Raw genomic sequence first — 20,163 nt, 5'->3', positions numbered from 1 at the left:
CGAATTTTTTTTCAAAACTTATGAATGGATATTAGTATTTTACAATTTGTTTTGTAAATTTTAACTTTATACTTTAGATGCATATATACATTAAAAATATTCTAAATAATCTTAACCATAAAAATCTATATTAGTTTATGTATTCTTAATATATGCATATTATGTTATACAAATATATAAAATTTTAAAACCAAACTAAAAATAAAAATATTAAGTCTTACAGAATTTTAGTGGTAGGTTTGATTAAAGTTTGTAAATTTTTTTTTTATGTAGTTTGATAGACAAAATTATATAGAAAATGTACATCAAAATGAAAAATTTAACAAAAACATAATTATGCAAAAATGAATAACATCTCAATAGTTGAAATTATAAAATATGTTTTGTTCATAATCAATATTTTATATGCTCTTTAAATTAATTTTTGAAATAATCTGAGAAAATACACTGATATAAATAATTTTTTCATTAACTTCAAATATATATTAAAGACGTTATTTTTTAACATCAAAACTGTTTTTTTTGTGAACTTTCCTTTTTATGAAATCACATTATATAAAATTTATTTTCATAAAATATATTTGCTTTCCATTTTTTGTAAATACAATTTTTTCGTTTTTACGATATACAAACATTTACAAAATAATAAAATCATTGTAATTGGTTAACTTTTTTATTTCTATGGATTGATAAGCTTAATTTATTTTGTATTTTATATATTAGAAACAAAAAAATCTAATACTGTTTTAAATCACTTTATTTCGTTATCTTAATTAAATATTTGATTTTGGATATAATAATTTGAATCGGCTAAGTTATTTTTGGTATGTTGAGTTGTATATATTTTCCAATTGAATTTTAGTTATACTAAATCAGATTATATATAATTAATTTTATTTTCTCAGATTTCTAAATATGTATTTATAAATTGATATATCTTGTTTTGGCTTAAATTTATGAGAAAAGGTTGAAGTTTTGATCAGAAGTTGTACAAGTGAATCAAATTGAGATTTTTTTAAAACACATTGATCATTAAAGTTTTAGAATTTAATAGTAAGCTAATTACTCTTATTAAATACCACATTCATAGGAAAACAATTTGCTAATGGAAATGAATTTGAGATAATTACTGGTTTATTTTTATAGATATTGAAACATTCACATAGTATTAGGCTTAAAGAATCTATAATTATGAATATAAAAATTGTATGAAATTGTGAGAGAATTTGTTTAAAATAAGCGATTGAATAACTATCAAAAATTAAATATTATTTTAGAAAATTTATAATTAAGAGAAATGAACTTTATTTACTGTAATAAAGTAAATACTGATTTAGTTACTAAATTGACTTTTTTTTTATGAAAAGAATTATTACATTTTAAATGAAAAATATTTAACTAACGTTATATATTAACAATCGTAAAAAAATGTTCTTAAACAAAAAAAGTATCCAAATTTTTTTATGAAAGTAAGACTTGTATAAAAGGAAATTGATTTTGTTTAAAATCACATGTTGAAATATCAAAAAGCACTATATTTCTGTTTTAAGATTATTTTTGATACTAAATTCCTTAACGGTATATGATGTTGTAAAATTTTTTTAAGAAAAATGAAAATATAAATAGACAATATTAGTAATGGCAATTAGTCAAATAGTTTATGAAATTGAGATTTATATAAAATGAAATTTCTTATTGTCAAATTCCGTGTTTTAAATATAACAAATCTTTATGTATTTTTACTTTTAAGATATTGCCTTTCGATATTAAATTTCTTTATGATATTGATATGATTATATATATATATATGTATATTGAAAGCGAAAATAAAAATAGTTTATATATATTTTGAAAATATATAGATATTTTCCCTTTTTATTTAAGAAAATAAAATATTCATAAAAACTAAAATATAAATTTTGATATCTGCAATTAAAAATAATATTAATTCACTAAAGTTAAAAATGTAATAAACCATTGTGAGAATTAACGTGAGTGCGACACATATGAAACTGACTTCTCAAATAACATTATAGAGATATGTCATAGTTTAAGCATAGGTCTTCTATAGCTTGATTCTTTTGTAAATGTCTCTTCTTTACATGATAGATCAATAAATTTAAAATTTCATTAAAAAAAATTGTATGTATTAAAATTCAAAGTATGAACTTTAAAGAACAGAAAATTGCATACAATTAAGAAAAGTATAATTAAATTGTATGTTCAAAATTTTATTAAAATATTTTATGTGTATATTATTACATTTTTTAGTGTTATATTTTATTGATTAATTTAGTTTGATATATGAGTAATTACAATATTTCAAATATTATATCTTAAGTAAAAAACTATATAAATGTATATGTTCATGTCACGACTAATTTTATGTTATGTTTTATTTTGGTTAAAATATATCATATAAAATTATATAAAATTAATAAAAAATTGATTCAAAATGTATTATTAAGAAAAATAAATTGAAATAATAATTAAGTGTTTTTTTATATATTAAAAGGATATAATGGTATTAAAATTTGAAGTATTTAATTAAGAAAATAAAATTTGCATAAACGCATAAAACTGTAATTATTTTGGATTTTCAAAATTTTGTAAAATTATATATATATATATATATATAATATTGCATTATTTTCAAGTTTTATATTTGATTATTAATATAAATAGAGAGTTATTATCGTATTTCAAAAATCTTATCACAAATATAAATTACATAAATATATATGTCAATGTCACATTTAGTCACAAATCATGTCATAATTGTTATGATATGTCATTTTTATAGTGAAAGTGTTTGTGAAGAAGATTTGAGAAGATTAACTTCTTAAACCATATTTACGAAGGACTTGGAATTTTTTTGATGAAAAATTCCTTAAACTACCACTTTGTTGGTATCAGTTTTCATGTTTACTTTAAACTAAATTTTTTATTGAGAAGGAAAAGGATTTTTGTATGCCTCTTTGTGACGCATAAATAGTAACGTAACTAATTATTTGTCTCTATAAAAAGATTACTGGGCAAGTTAAAGAAAAACCCTAGACGGTTGCTGGCAGGGATAAGTGTTGTGAATGAAAAGGGGAACTTGTGTGTATTATTAGGTCGACTAACTGGTCTTTATATACATATGGTAATGACGGTCTAAGTACTGGATCGACATGAGATCGTACTTATCCCTAACTAGATAATGACTAGCAATACGTAAGATAAACACCAACTATAATGTAGATAAACACAAGAGTAGATAGGCGCCAGTATGATCCTGCGGATGGGCTTGGCCCGTCTTGCTACACGGGCTGATAAATGGGTCGATCACTAAATGGTTTATAACACTCCCCCTTGATCGACACATCCGGTCAAGGTTCATTCATGCTTTGGATGTTGCCTCATTAAAACCTCTCTTGACAAACCCAAAACCCAATGTGGTAAAAGGGAAAACAAGACAGGAAAAAGAGTACAACACATGAACTCCCCCTGATGAATGCATCACCGAAGATCCTTCAGTCGACGCATGCCTATCTTCCATATGAGCTTCTTGAACGTTGAGGTTGGTAGTGACTTGGTGAAGAGGTCGGCTGAATTCTCACTCGAACGGACTTGCAATACTTGGACCTCTCCTGCCTTCTGAAGCTCGTGTGTAAAGAAGAACTTAGGAAGAATATGTTTCGTCCTATCTCCTTTAATGTATCCATCCTTAAGCTGTGCGATGCATGCTGTGTTATCCTCGTATAGGATGGTCGGTGGATCCTTTCCTTTGATCATACCACAAGTGGTACGAATATGCTGTGTCATGGATCTCATCCATACACTCTCACGGCTGGCTTCATGCATGGCTAATATTTCTGCGTGGTTAGAGGATGTGGCTGCCATGGTCTGCTTCATGGACCGCCAGGATATAGCTGTCCCACCGTGTGTAAAAACATAACCAGTCTGAGATCTAGCATAATGTGGATCAGAGAGATAACCTGCATCAGCAAAACCAACTAAATCTTCCTTAGATTTGTCAGTAAACATAAGACCCAAGTCTTTCGTTCCTTGTAGGTAACGAAGTATATGTTTAATCCCGTTCCAGTGCCTTTGGGTCGGATAGGAGCTGAACCTAGAAAGTAAGTTCACAGCAAAGCTGATGTCTGGTCGTGTGTGGCCAGCTAAATACATCAGAGCTCCTATGGCACTGAGATAAGACACTTCGGGACCAAGGACTTCCTCATTTTTCTTCTTCGGACCAAATGGGTCAGTGTCCGGACCAAGACTTCTCACGACCATGGGGCTAGTCAATGGGTGAGACTGGTCCATATTAAATCTTTTGAGTACTTTTTCTGTATGTCTTTTGATGCACAAGAATTCCATCTTTCATATACTCAAGTTGCAATCCCAAACAAAACTTTGTTTTTCCAAGATCTTTCATCTCGAATTCTTTCTTGAGATATTCAACAGTTTGGGAAATTTCTCCAGAGGTTCCTAGGATATTTAAATCATCTACATATACTGCAATGATTACAAAACCCTTATTGAACTTCTTTATGAATATGCATGGGCAGATCTGGTCGTTTTTGTATCCTTCTTTCAGGAGATATTCGGACAGTCTATTGTACTACATTCGACCTGATTGCTTTAATCCATAAAGAGACTTGTTCAATCTGATACAATGTTGTTCTCGAGAACTCTCTTTGTTTTTCAATTCAATACCATCTGGAATTTTCATGTATATCTCATTATCCAGTGGACCATATAAGTAGGCAGTTACAACATCCATTAACCGCATATCAAGACCTTCTCTTACAGCCAGACTTATTAGAAATCTTAAGGTCGTAGCATCCACCACAGGGGAATAAGTTTCCTCATAATCTATTCCTGGTCTTTGTGAGAATCCTTGTGCAACAAGTCGTGCTTTATATCTCACAACTTCTCCTTTCTCATTTCTTTTTCTCACAAAAACCCATTTGTATCCCACTGGTTTTATGTTGTGAGGTGTCCGGATGATCTGTCCAAACACTCCTCTCTTTTTCAGTGATTCTAACTCCACATTAATGGCTTCTTTCCATTTCAACCAATCTGGTCGTTGCATACATTCTAGTATAGATGTGGGTTCTAGATCCTTATTATCCATCAATTCGACTGCTACATTATAAGCAAATATATCATTCATGTCGACATGTTTTCTGTTCCATTTCCTTCCAGACATGACATAATTTATTGAGATCTCATTATTGTCAGGAACTTCATTACCTTGATTCTTAGCGTCCCAAGTATCTTTTGGTGGTACATGAGTTTCCTTTTCCATGTCTAGAGTTTCCACTTTGTCGGATTTCTTTGCACTCTTTCTTTTCCGAACTTCTTTGTCTTTGGAACCTACTGGTCTACCACGTTTCAATTGTGGTTTAGACGTAGTAGCAGCCTGATTATGTCCATCACGGACATCAAGTCTTATTGGTGCATTTGCAGCTGGTATGTATGACTTGGTTACTCTATTTGGGTCAGCAAAGGAATCTGGCAATCTGTTAGCTAGCTCTTGAAGATGTATAATCTTCCGGACTTCTAGATCACAATCTCTAGTCCGAGGATCCTGCCATGTTAAGGATGTTTGATTCCATTTTATATCCTGTACCAGCTTACCATAATCTCCCCCTAATGCTGGATACTGGGATTCATCAAAATGACAATCCGCGAACCTGGCCTTAAACAAATCACCTGTTGTTGGCTCTAGGTACTTAATAATAGAAGGGGAATCGTATCCAACATATACTCCCATCCTCCTCTGAGGTCCCATCTTTGTTCTCTGTGGTGGTGCTATAGGCACTTGGACGGCACATCCAAAAACTCTTAGATGGGATATATCTGGCTCATGACCCGTTAGTAGTTGGGATGGCGAGTATTTGTGCTCACTAGATGGCCTGATGCGAATTAGCTCAGCTGCATGTAGTACTGCATGTCCCCAAGCTGATACTGGGAGTTTGGTATTCATTAAGAGTGGCCGGGCAATCAGCTGGATCCGTTTTATAAAGGATTCAGCCAGGCCATTCTGAGTATGGACATGTGCTACAGAATGCTCCACACTTACCCCCATGGACATACAATAGTCATTAAAAGCTTGGGAAGTGAATTCACTTGCATTGTCTAGACGTATAGTCTTTAATGGAAAATCTGGAAAATGTGCTCTCAGTCTTATTATCTGAGCCAGCAATCTTGCAAGTGCTAGATTACGAGTTGATAGGAGACAAACATGTGACCATCTTGTGGATGCATCAATCAGGACCATAAAATATCTAAATGTCCCACAGGGTGGGTGTATTGGTCCACAAATATCAACTTGTATTCTTTCTAGGAAATTTGTCACTTCCTTATTCACTTTGGTACGTGATGGCTTAGTAATTAGTTTCCCTTGTGAGCATGCTTCACATGTGATATTCTTAGGGATAACTCTTTTTGTTTTCAAACTGTGACCATTTGAATTTGATATGAGTTTTCGCATCATGTTCGAACCGGGGTGTCCCAGCCGATTGTGCCAAAGAGTGAACTCTTCTTTGAATTCTTTATTCAAGACGGCATTAGCCTCAACAAGACTGGTCTGGGCATAATAAAGACCAGTCCCACACGCAGGTATAGTCTCAAAGACTTTCTTATTGCCTTGGGTGATTTTATAAATCTGTAGGAATTCTTTACTTCCTTCACCCATTGTTTCGATGTGGAAACCATTCAGTCTTATGTCTTTAAAGCTCAATAGACTTCTGTTTGAGCTAGGTGAGTACAAAGCATCTTCAATCTCAAGATGTGTACCTTTTGGCAATAAGATATTGGCGTGGCCATAGCCTTCAATTAAGCTAGCCGTGCCAGCTATAGTGGTGATGTTAGCTACCTTATGTGTGAGATGTATGAAAAATCGTTTGTCTCTCAAAATGGTGTGGCTGGTGCCACTGTCCACCACGATTGTATCCATTCCACTTTTCATTCTTCAAAAACAATAATCATAAAGTTAATGAACAATAATAAAATTTTCAGAGATGGTATCTTTAATGATCTAATTCTTAGGCATATGAGAAATGAAAAAAAAATTATTCATTCATAAGGATAAAGTTAAATCCAAAGCCAAACACTGATAAACAATCTTAAAGAACACCAAATCCAGGGGAAAACAATAAAAAAAACGATATGGAATTTTAATTCCTTATTTCAGTATGTCTGAAGTTTCAAACTCCATGTGATCAACTTTGTCTGACTCGTGCTGGTGATCATGGACGTCTTCCAAGTCATCATCATCATCATCATATCCCGGGTCTCGAACCATGTTAGCTTCCGGGTTTCTTTTTAAGCTCTCCATGTAAAGCTCACACAAATGCTTAGGAGTTCGGCAATTCTTTGCCCAATGATTACCCATACCACATCTGTGGCATCGATCAGCTTTGATCTGTGGTTTAAAAGACACACTACGGCCTCGGCCACGACCACGGCTAAAGCCGGGTGTGGTACCGCGACCACGTCCTCGCCCGTGTGCTTTAAAAGAACCACGACCTCGTCCTTGACTTCTTCCACGGTTTGGACCGGGATGGTCATTGTGTTGGACAAGGTTACTCTCTTTCTTTGGCTCTATAGCCAGCTTAGAGATGTCGGGTAATGGAGCTGTACCAGGAGGTCTCATCTCACTGTTTTTCAATAACAGTTCGTTGTTAGCTTCAGCCAACAAGAGACATTCTATCAACTCAGTATATGTGGCGAAATTCCTCTCTCTGTACTGCTGTTGCAATACCATGTTGGTTTGAGGAAACGTGGAGAGAGTTTTATTAAGCATCTCTTCCTCGGTTACTTTTTCACCACATAACCTTAACAAGGACACAATTCTGAACAGGACTGAGTTGTACTCGTCTACTGATTTGTAGTCCAAGAACCTTATGTGTTTCCAATCATATTGAGCCTTTGGAAGCAACACCGTTTTCTGGTGGTCATATCTTCGCTGTAAAGCGATCCAAAGGTCATATGGATTTTCCATGGTCATGTACTGAGTTTTCAAGTTCTCTTGGAGATGGTGGCGTATCATGTAGATAGCTCTATACTTGTCTTTGTCACTGGAATTGTTGTCTTCGGTGATTGTGTCACCAAGATCTTTTGATCGCAGCATGATCTTTGCATCAAGCGCCCATTCCAGGTAGTTGTCACCATTGCTTTTCAAAGCACTGAAATCAAGATTCGCAATCTTTGACATCTGAAAAATATTTGTAGTTTATCCCCATTAGTAAGAAAATAATCGGATCATTCACATACTCTTTCAGTCGGGTACAAGCAATGCAAGTAAATAACAATATTTTTTTTTCAATGATCCAAACGATTTCATGTATATGCAGGAAGGTAAAGTTAAACCTATACATCTAGGATAAAGTTAAATCCATTGCATGAAATCTGATCAGTTTTATCAATTTTCGACATGAAAGTAAACTAATCAGTGTGAATGATCTATCCTAATCAGATGATTTCATGTGATATGCAGGAAGGTAGAGTTAAACCTATACAAAATCCAGATAAAGTTAAATCCATGCATGAAATCAGATTAGTATACATTTTCAAAAAAAATACAATCATTTCTTACTTTTATTATTTTTCGATATTTATCAGATTAAATATAATGATTTGATAATGCTAGTATATCAGTAATAATCCGAAATTTATTTATTTTCAGATAAATACTAGCAATTCCTATTCCTAGTAGGATTAGGAAAAAAAATCGATATTTTCTGATAAATGCTGAAAATCCTTTTTTTTTTTATTTAAGATAAAGATATAAGGTTTTTAAAAAAATAGGAAAATCAAATTAAAATATATAATATATTGTTTTCAGTCGGATTTATCAAAAAAAATCGGATTTATATTTAAAAAAATTCAGATTTATCTATAAGAAAAATCGGATTTATCTTAAAAAAATTAAAAAAAATTCTTTCAAATTTGAGACAGGTTCTAGTCGATTTCAACATATCAGAGAAAGACTTTAAACATTCAAGAACAAGTTTCTAATGCAAGCAAACAATCAGATTAAGTTGATGCAGCAGTCGGATATGTAAAAAAATTGGTGTAATTGTCAACCTAAAAGGTTCTAGCAATTAACTCACATCAGGAAGATTAAAAAAAATCAAACAAGCTTAAACAGGGTGAAACAAGACGAGATTTAAGCTTTGAAAAAATTGATTAGGGTTTTAGATTTTATTCTGCAAAGACATACGGCTAGCCCTGGGACGGATCCGGATATCCGGGAAATTTAGGGTAATCCGGATCCGTCGGATCTGTGGATTTAATATCCGGATCCGGATTCGTGGTTTCCGGATATCCGGGTTTCGGATATCCGTCTCGATGTTCTATTATCCGCGGATATCCGGATCCGGATCCGGATCCGGATCCGTCAAAATAAATAAAAATAATTTTTTTAACAAAAAATACAATTTTTTTTTAATATAATACATAAATTAAATATTTATAAATATATTTATATATGTTTATAATATTGTAAAAACTAAAATATAATATTATAAGATTAATTCATGTATAAATATTAATATATCAAATATAAATATTAATAAAATATAAAAATTTAATGTATTTTAAAAATACGGGCCGGATCCGGATATCCGGACCTAAAAATTAAGATATCCGGATCCGGATTCGGTTTGCACGGATCCAAGATTTTACTATCCGGATTCGGATCCGGGCACCCCGGATATCCTATTTTCGGAGCGGATCCGGAGCGGATCCGGAGCGGATCTCGGATCGAGTCCGGATCTCGGATAATAAGTACCCGGCCTACATACGGCTAGATGTAGTTGTATGTATGCGACTGAGGATTTAAATCCTTTTTGGTTTTGTTTTGAGTTTTCTGAAGATACCTGAACCTTTTGTGATGAGTTGAACGGTCTGTGAGGAGAGAGAGTTGTTGCTGGTTGCTGACAGAGAGAAAAGGAGGCGACTGGAAGAGCTTTAGGAGTCGCCGGAAAATAGCAAGAGATCGTTTGGTTTCTGATTTATGGGTGGTGGATTTTTGGAAGGGTTTAGAGACAAGGTCGTGCTGATAACGTGTTGTGAATGAAGAGGGGAACTTGTGTGTATTATTAGGTCGACCAACTGGTCTTTATATACATATGGTAATGACGGTCTAAGTACTGGATCGACATGAGATCGTACTTATTCCTAACTAGATAATGACTAGCAATACGTAAGATAAACACCAACTATAATGTAGATAAACACAAGAGTAGATAGACGCCAGTATAATCCTGCGGATGGGCTTGGCCTGTCTTGCTACACGGGCTGATAAATGAGTCGATCACTAAATGGTTTATAACAGGTATCAATTTTCATGTTTACTTTAAACTAACTTTTTTATTGAGAAGGAAAAGGATTTTTATATGCTTCTTTGTGACGCATAAACAGTAACGTAACTAATTATTTGTCTCTATAAAAAGATTACTGGGCAAGTTAAAGAAAAACCCTAAATTTTTTTTTTGCTTGAAACAATGACAAAAATATCTGATCTTTCACAAGATCTTATAGAGGAGATACTCTCTAGGGTTCAGTTAACATCTCGGGTGAGATCCACTTGCAAACAGTGGAACGGTTTATATAAAGATGAAAGCTTTACAAAGAAGCACCTGGGTAAAGCAGCTAACGATACCATGCTGATCATGGTGTGTGATTCTAGGGTTTTTTTTAGCGAGCGTTGATCTCCAGGGACTCCGTAAGCAAAAACGTGGCTTCGTTGAGCTATCTACTAAGCCAATAGGTCAATTTAACCAGATCACGGTATCTGATCATGTTTATCATTGGGATGGCCTATTGTTTTGCCTTCCCAGAATCGGTTTGCCCGTGGTATGCAACCCGTATTTGGGACAAGTCAGGCAGATCAAACCCAGAAAAAAATTAAACATCTCGGGTAGTTATAAGTATTGTGTCGGATACGACAACAGCAACAACCACAAAATCTTGAGGTTTCTGAATCACTTCCGTACTGTTGAGTGTGATATATACGATCTTAAATCTGATTCATGGAGGGCTCTTGAAGTCACGCCTGACTGGATAATGGAGGATTATTATCAGATGGGCTTGACTTTGAAAGGAAATACTTACATTGTTGCTCAGAATAGAAAAGCAGAGATGAGAGATTTTTTAATTTGTTTTGATTTTACAAGTGAGAGATTTAGACATTGTCTTGATCTGCAATCTTACTCTAATTCTTACCCTCGTAATAGAGACTCTGTGATTCTATCTGCTGTTAGAGAAGAGCAGCTTGCAGTGTTAATTCACCGCGTGGATGCATATGAGATTGAGATACGGATAACAACAAATATTGAGGCCGATGATGTGACATGGACAAGATTCTTGAAATTTGATGTGAAGCCGCTCGAGTCCAGTGCAGCGTTTTGGATGTTTCTTCGGCATGGGATTTTCTTCGTCGACGAGGAAAAGAAAGTGGCATTGATCTGTGAGAATGACTTCGGTAGAGCTTACGTGATTGGAGAGGATAATTACTTCAAACTTGCTCTCGTAAAATCTACAGGTTGGCGAGTTATGTGCTCTTATGTTCCGAGTTCGGTGCAGATTCCTAAAGGTCCAGTAGATGCATGAGGCAAAAGGAAAGTACTAGATTATTTTTTTTGTTTTTGAAAAATTAATGTTCTGCTGATTTGAAACTAAAGTTGATGTAGATATAGAAAGTAGATACTCAAAATATCTTAGCTCAAATGCCCTACGTCTAGTGTAATATATATATGTTGTACATTTATTCTAAAATAATCATTCAGCCTATTACCTTATATGGTATCAGAGCTAAGGAAAACCTAATACGCCTTCTGAAAATTTTTCGGCCACCATCATCTTCTTCATCTCTTCCGCTTCTTCATTTCTTCTTTCATCACCATGTCTGTATCTCCGGCCAATCAGAGTGAAACTATCAACGTTTCCGACTCAAGAACCATCACTAATGTCAATATGACAAATGTGACTAAGCTAAACTCCACAAACTATATCATGTGGAGTCGCCAGGTTCATGCATTGTTCGATGGGTACAATCTTGCGGGGCATCTCGATGGCTCTGTTGAGATCCCACCACCCACCATTGACAACGACGGCGTTTCCTCCACGAATCCGCTGTTTCTCGTATGGAAACGTCAAGATCGTCTAATCTACTCGGCTCTTCTTGGAGCGATCTCGACAACACTCCAGCCTCTCCTCTCTGTTGCGCAAACTGCGAATGAGATCTGGACAACCCTGTCCTCGACGTACGCAAAGCCGAGCCGAGCTCACTTCAAACAGTTGTGACAGCAACTCAAACACTGGAAGAAGGAAGAAAAGTCCATTGATGACTACCTGCTTGGACTGACGACTCGGTTTGATCAAATTGCTTTACTCGGTAAACCTCTGGATCATGGAGATCAAATTGAGTATGTGATTGAAGGTCTTCCAGAGAAGTACAAAGTGGTCATTGATCAGATTGAAGGGCGGGATACACCACCAACTCTCACGGAGGTTCATGAACGTCTTCTCAACCATGAGGTCAAGCTGAAGACGGCTGTGGTTGCTTCTCCGGTTCCTGTTTCGGCGAATGCAGTGACATACAATGGCAACAAGCAGAGCAACAACAACCGCAATCAGCAGCGCTATGGAGGCTCCAACAAGTACAACAACAATCGCAACACAACCTGGCAACCCCAACAGAACTACTCTCCACGTCCTGACAACCGTCAATCCTGTGGCTATCAAGGAAAGTGTCAACTGTGTGGCATTTTTGGACATAGTGCCCAGCGTTGCTCACAGCTTCAGAGCTTTGGCTCTTCCTCCGGTCAGTCCAACAGCCTTGCTTCCTGGAACCGCGTGCGAACCTTGCGACTTCGCCTTAGTACAATCCAAACAATTGGATCTTGGATAGCGGCGCCACTCACCACCTGACGACTGACCTCAACAACCTTGCGCTTCATCAGCCACAATGGCGGTGAAGAAGTCACCATTGCAGATGGTACCGGTCTTTCGATCTCGCATATTGGTTCCGCTATACTTCCCACACCTTCTCATTCTTTTCCTTTACGTGATGTTTTATACGTTCCTAATCTCCACAAAAACCTTGTTTCTGTTTACCGTTTATGCAATTCTAACCAAGTAACGGTTGAATTCTTTCCCGCTCATTTTCAGGTGAAGGATCTCAGTACGGGGGCGCGATTGCTCCAAGGCAAAACTAAGAACGATCTCAACGAGTGGCCACTTCCACCTACCAAAATCACCACCTACCTCGCCTCACCATCACCAAGAACATCACATTCTTCGTGGCACTCAAGACTTGGTCATCCATCTTTACCTATTTTAAAAACCGTTGTTTCGCAATTTTCATTACCCATTTCTGATTCAATAAAACAGTTTTCTTGCATTGATTGCCTTACCAATAAATCCCACAAACTTCCCTTCCACACAAACACCATAAAATCCGACAAACCACTCCAATACCTCTATAGTGATGTCTGGACATCTCCGATTGTGTCATCAGATCACTACAAATACTACCTCATTTTTGTAGATCATTTTACCCGTTATACTTGGCTTTATCCTCTCAAACAAAAATCTCAAGTTCGAGAAACCTTCATTGCCTTCAAAGCCCTCGTAGAAAACAGATTCAAGACCAGAATTGTGACACTTTACTCTGATAATGGCGGGGAATATATTGGTCTACGGTCCTTTCTTGCTGCCCATGGAATCTCCCATCTTACCTCACCACCTCACACACCCGAGCACAACGGTATCTCTGAACGGAAGCATCGCCATATTGTTGAAACTGGATTGACTCTCCTTGGGAAATCGGCAGTTCCGAAATCCTACTGGCCGTTTGCTTTTGCAGCCGCTGTATATCTGATCAACCGTATCCCATCTCCGGTCACGCAAAACGTCTCTCCGTACGCGAAGCTCTTTGGTCAACAGCCAAACTATCAGAAACTTCGTGTGTTTGGGTCTCTTTGTTTCCCATGGTTGCGACCGTATGCACAAAACAAGCTCGATGTGCGATCAATTCCATGTGTGTTTCTTGGTTACTCCTTGACGCAGAGCTCATATCTTTGCTTGGATCAAAGGACACAAAGACTCTACTCCTCCAGACATGTTCAGTTCCTTGAAGATACATTCCCTTTCCGTACGAAAACATCTCCTCCAGCCCCATCTCACCCTCCCTCGGAACCTGAACATCCAGCTAGCTCAAATCCCGAAACCATAGTGGTACCACTCGGTCAGACTCGTTCCATCGTGCCACCGTGCTCTGTCCAACACCAGAATCTGCAGCAGTCATTGTCTCCGACGAACTCCTTAGCTTCGCCAGACAATGCGAGTCCGTCTATCCCGAGCTCTGATCCAACTCGTGGAGACCAGATGGGCTCGGAAAAATCAACAGGTATGTTTCCTCACCCTTTACCTACAGATACCGAAACCACAAATCCAAACCTTCCCAGTGAACCAGCTCCCACAAATGCACCCCAACCACCAAACTCACCTTCACAGTCAGAAACCCATAGCCAAAATCCTGCTCCGCCAGCTCCTCCTAACCAACACTTCATGAGAACCCGTTCCAAAAACAATATCACCAAACCCAAAACCAAATTTTCTCTCAATGTCCAAACCCGTCCCATTATCCCAACTACCGTGAATCAAGCTTTGCGAGATCGAAAATGGCGCAACTCAATGTCTCTTGAGTTTGATGCTATTACACGGAATCATACTTATGATTTGGTTCCACCGGCTCCAAATCAGAATGTGATTGATACTAAGTGGATTTTTACTCTAAAGTATCTTCCTAATGGTGAAATTGACAGGCATAAATCGAGGATTGTTGCTCGTGGATTTAATCAGCGATATGGTATTGACTATGCGGAGACTTTCAGTCCAGTAATCAAGTTAACTACGGTCCGCTTGGTTCTGGAACATGCAGTCCGTAATGATTGGACGATCAGACAACTCGACGTCAATAATGCTTTCCTTCAAGGAACTCTTCAGGATGAGGTATATGTATCTCAACCACCTGGTTTCGTTGATAAGGACCGGCCTCATCATGTCTGTCGTCTGCGAAAAGCTCTCTATGGGCTTAAACAGGCCCCAAGAGCTTGGTATGAGGCACTGAAACGAACTCTGTTGGCTGCTGGTTTTCGAAATTCGGTTGCTGATACTTCCCTCTTTACTTATAGTCATGGACAACATCTGGTCTATATCCTTGTCTATGTCGATGATATTGTGGTCACAGGAAGTATTATCTCCTTGGTTAATCAGTTCATCACAATGTTGGCTAAACGGTTTTCGATCAAAGATCTTGGGCACATTTCGTATTTCTTGGGTATTGAGGCAACACGGACATCAAAGGGTCTTCATCTCATGCAAAATAAATATATTCAAGACTTGCTGGCCAAGACAAATATGCTGAATGCGAAGACAGTCTCTACGCCTTTAGCCACACATCCAAAGTTGACTCTCAAGTCAGGCACGCCTCTACTCAACCCAACTGATTATAGACAAGTTGTGGGAAGCTTGCAGTACTTAGCATTCACGAGGCCGGACATCGCTTATGCTGTTAATAAGCTCTCGCAGTTTATGCATCAACCCACCGAAGATCATTGGCAAGCAGCTAAATGTGTTCTCCGCTACCTTGCAGGTACCCCAAAGAATGGTATCTGGATACGCCGAGACTCACCTCCGACACTTCATGCGTACTCTGATGCGGACTGGGCCGGTGATCCCGATGATTACATCTCCACCAACGCCTACATCATATATATTGGAACTACACGGATATCTTGGTCTGCGAAGAAGCAATCAGGTGTGGCAAGATCCTCAACAGAGGCCGAGTACCGCTCAGTTGCAAACACAGCTTCCGAACTCATGTGGGTCTGCTCACTCATGAAAGAACTTCACATACCAGTCACCTCTTCACCTGTTATATATTGCGATAATGTCGGAGCTACGTATCTTTGTGCTAATCTTGTGTTTCACACCAGAATGAAACATGTTGCCTTAGATTATCACTTCATACGAGCTCATGTCCAATCTGGTGCTCTGCGTGTCTCTCATGTCTCGACGACGGATCAGTTGGCGGATGCCCTAACAAAACCATCTTGCTTGCGGTTCCAAGAACTCTGTTCCAAGATTGGCGTCAGAAACCTGCCTTGATCTTGCGGGGGCGTGTAGATATAGAAAGTAGATACTCAAAATATCTTAGCTCAAATGCCCTACGTCTAGTGTAATATATATATATGTTGTACATTCATTCTAAAATAATCATTCAGCCTATTACTTTATAGTTGATTCTTGTGGAATAAATCTTGCTCTCTTGTAGAATAGTAGTACATTTTTAATAGCAAAAAGACTTTGATATCTGTCAAGTATCATATCTCTTTTTGTTATATATATCTAGCTCATGTATTATTGCGAACCAATTTCTGGGTGTTATTTCCAACAATTCTTGTCATCCTAATCTAGACTCAATTTAGCCTGCAAGGTGCAACAAACATTATTAAAATGGTAGTTTCATATGCATTTTTGTTGTTGTTATCTAGCTCCTGTGGTTGCTTGTATTGGAAGTTAAAAACAGAGCAGTAATGCCCTCGGATATGAACAAGCATCTTCTCTTCTCTTCTTTTCTTATATCCTGTCTAATCTAGCAAGAATTACAAACCATGTATATATATATATATATATATATATATATATATATATATATATGTATATATATCCGATATAAATAAATATTTATGTTTCTTTTATCTTTGGAGCTTAACTTTGTGATTGGGTTCTCGAATATAATCTTGAAGGGATTGGGTTATGCTCCATTGCTTCCACCATAAAGGTGATATAGTGCAATTTCTAGTTAAGTAGGGTGCTCTTCGTTTGTACATCTGTGCACTCGAGGCACTCTATTTAGATCTGGATATTGGTTCGTTTGAATTTTCGTTGTGCATTCATAAAATCATTTGGATATAGCTACGTTTGTTTGCTCTTTTCTTTTTAACTTTTATCTTCATCTATAGATACATCTGTTAATAAAATGACTAAAATAAACATTTTAATTTAACTATAGTTGACTTTTAATCAGATTAATTTTAATATTTTATCTAAATTATTTTTTCTATTTGGTTGCTCTGAGGAGAAAAAATGATTTTGTAGTGTGATTTGTGGTTTGTCGAGAAAAATTTATGTTTTGTTAAACCATACATTGGATATAGTTGGGGATCTTGGGTGTCTTGTTTTCAGTCAAGTCTATGGTGTCTCTTCTGCTGTCTTTACAAAGACATTTATTTGTCTTTGTAAACAAGATTGTCTTTGTAAAGACATTTGTTTGTCAGAGACTTTATACAAACAAATACCAACATAAAATTTCATCATGAACATTGATAAAATGACCGGAGAATTTAAGCAGCCTAAATTCTCCGGTCATTTTATCTAAGGTGCATGAGCTTTTAGCTTTGGAGTCTCCTGCTGAAGCTTTAGGCTGTGTGAACCGAAGTTATGTCAAGCAAGAGGTTCGTTGCTTCCTTGTGTTGTTTCTGCTGGATGTCTCCTTTGTTCCAGGCCTCGCTTCTTTGATCATCGTCTTGGCCGTTTGTGGGTTTTGAATGATAGTCACTGCTTCTTTAGATTGTGTTTAGTATACTGTTTTATGTTTTTCAGTTTCAAATCTCATCTGCCTCCCTATGTTTAGGATTAGTCTCAGGGAACTTGGTTTGGGTCCCGCCTGCTTAGTATTTCAACATTGTACTATCTTTTGTTCCTTGTTGATGAATGATATTTACAGTGAAAAAAATATTTGTAAACATCGTTTTCTATGAGGTCTGAAGAAGTAACAAAATTGAAGATGCAAAGTGTTTTTTTTATTGTGGGCATTCATTTGGTGGCCTCATGCTTAGATGGGTTCTTGAAATGGTTTCATTAAAATAACAAAGTGTTAAATAAAAATAACCAAATATTCGTGATCTTTATCAAAAAAAAAAATATTCGTGATCTGGTTCCTCTTTTTTTCTTGACAAAAATATCAGATAAAAATTTCCATTTTTTAGTAGCAACAAGTCAACTTTACATAATTTTAAAATCATGTAAAATTTTGACCTTAAATTAGGCGACGGTGAGCTTGTCAGACAAAGTAGGCGACGGTGTGCTGCATCTACTACACATGTTAGTCTTTCCTGGGGTTCTTGCTACATGCCCAAGAACTTAACTAACCATATAACAACTGAAACAAATCTATGCTTTATGAGCAAAGAGAGTCATGGAGCCCAATTCTCAAACTAGTCATTTTTTGTTTTTGTTTTTCAATATAAAGGTTATGTGGCAAGCGGAGACAACATGCAACTGCAATAACCAATCTTGAAAGAGATGATGAAGGATAAAGCAGAAAGGAGTTCTATAGAATGAAAAGGTGATGTAGTTTGATGCCTTTTTGAGATTCTGCTTAGATTTATATTGATTACTTGCTTAGAGAAGAAGTAGAGGACAACGACTACTGAAAAACTGTTTAACCTCTTAAGTTTTATAGTTTTTGTACATAACAAAGTGTTAAATAAAAATAACCAAATATTCGTGATCTTTATCAAAAAAAAAAATTTATATTAGTGATCTGGTTCCTCTTTTTTTCTTGACAAAAATATCAGATAAAAATTTCCATTTTTTGGTAGCAACAAGTCAACTTTACATAATTTTAAAATCATGTAAAATTTTGACCTTAAATTAACTTTAGAAACCATATTAGAGAAGGAAGTTTTGAAGCAGAATTAGTCAAAAAAAAAGAAAGAAGTTTTGAAACGCATAATAGTAACTAAGTTTTTTCCTATAAAAGGATTACTGGGCAAGTTAAAGAACAATCCTAGTTTTTTTTTTTTTTTTGCTTCAAACAATGACAAGAATCTCTGACCTTTCACAAGATTTGATAGAGGAGATACTCTCTAGGGTTCCGTTAACATGTCAACGAGCGGTGCTATCCACTTGCAAACAATGGAACAGTTTGTATAAAGATGAAATCTTTACAAAGAAGCACCGTGGTAAAGCAGCTAACGATACTGTGGTGTGTGATTCTAGGGTTTGTTTAGTGAGCGTCGATCTCGAGGAAGTCCAGAACGACAAATTACAACAGTTATTTTACGAGAGAATTGCCAAGTGTGACTCAAAACTTGGAGTCAAACCCAAAACAATACCTCAACTTGGGTCAAAGGCAAAAGTAACCTAAAAGGCTATTGAAATTACGACTATCCCCTTGTGACCAAACAAAAAAATGGAATTTTTTTTACGTTTCTACCCTTCGCAAGTCGTCTGTTTAGACGACTTGAAAATAAGTCGTCCAGACGACTTAACTGAAAGTCGTCTGGACAGTTAGTCTTAAACATAATTTAAAAATTTTGTAAAAAATATTTTGATAAGTGAAAAATGGGAATTATGTAATTAACATATGTCTTAGGAGGTATAAATTAAGATATAACAAATTTCAATTGTTTTCAGCATAGATGAGTGAAAGTAGTGAGTCATGATATTCTTTAGTTTATGTTTCATCAACATATATTGTAGTATTGTATGTGTTCTTAGGGTTAGATTTTGGAAATCATTAAAACCGTTTTTGAAAATTTTTAAAATTACTTATGCGTGTTCATTTCTGTGTATAGTAAACACTATTTAAGTATAATTTGATTTTATAACGTGGTTAGTTAGTTAATCTAGTCATTTTAGTTTAAGGGTTCATTTTAGGGTCTAGGACGACTTAATATTTTGTCGTCTGAAAACATACGACTAAATATTAAGTCGTCTGTTGTACATTATCAGCCAGAATAAGTCGTCTAAACCGGACCAAACCTTAAAGTTTACCAATGTACTTTTAAAGCTAACCGGATTATTTACCCAATATATAAGGTGATTTTTTTTTTTTTTCATTTTTCGCGAAATTCAGAAACCCTAACAGTTCTCTCTCAAAGGCGATTTCGAATTCCCACGATTTCCGAACAAACCATCGTTCTCAACGTCGGCTATCTATCTCACTTCATTCTCACCGTTGTCGCCGCAGCTTCTTCTAACCCTAGCGCCGCCGATTCCTCTAAACCCTAGCGCCGCCGATTCCTCTAAACCCTAGCGCCGCCGCTTCCACTATTTCCGAACAAACCGTCGCCCTCGCCACCGTGG

The 20,163-nt window shown here is 36.1% G+C and overlaps 2 protein-coding genes across 2 annotated transcripts; one reads left to right on the top strand and one right to left on the bottom strand.

Moving 5' to 3' along the window:
- Positions 1–7,180: 7,180 nt before the first annotated feature.
- Positions 7,181–8,212, bottom strand: LOC125587286. The gene has a single exon (XM_048757518.1). It carries the CDS (start codon positions 8,210–8,212, stop codon positions 7,181–7,183), a length of 1,032 nt encoding a protein of 343 aa, XP_048613475.1.
- A 2,293-nt stretch (positions 8,213–10,505) lies between these two features.
- LOC106384813 (F-box protein At3g49510-like) lies at positions 10,506–11,613 on the top strand. Its single transcript, XM_013824723.1, has 2 exons — positions 10,506–10,644; positions 10,691–11,613. The coding sequence occupies exons 1-2, from the start codon at positions 10,506–10,508 to the stop codon at positions 11,611–11,613; spliced, it is 1,062 nt and encodes a 353-aa protein (XP_013680177.1).
- The last annotated feature ends 8,550 nt before the right edge of the window (positions 11,614–20,163 follow it).

This window comes from Brassica napus, chromosome C5 (assembly GCF_020379485.1).
Source record: "Brassica napus cultivar Da-Ae chromosome C5, Da-Ae, whole genome shotgun sequence".
Lineage (NCBI taxonomy): Eukaryota > Viridiplantae > Streptophyta > Magnoliopsida > Brassicales > Brassicaceae > Brassica > Brassica napus.
Note: the sequence above shows the minus strand (reverse complement) of the source record. Positions and strands in the feature narration are given on the sequence as shown.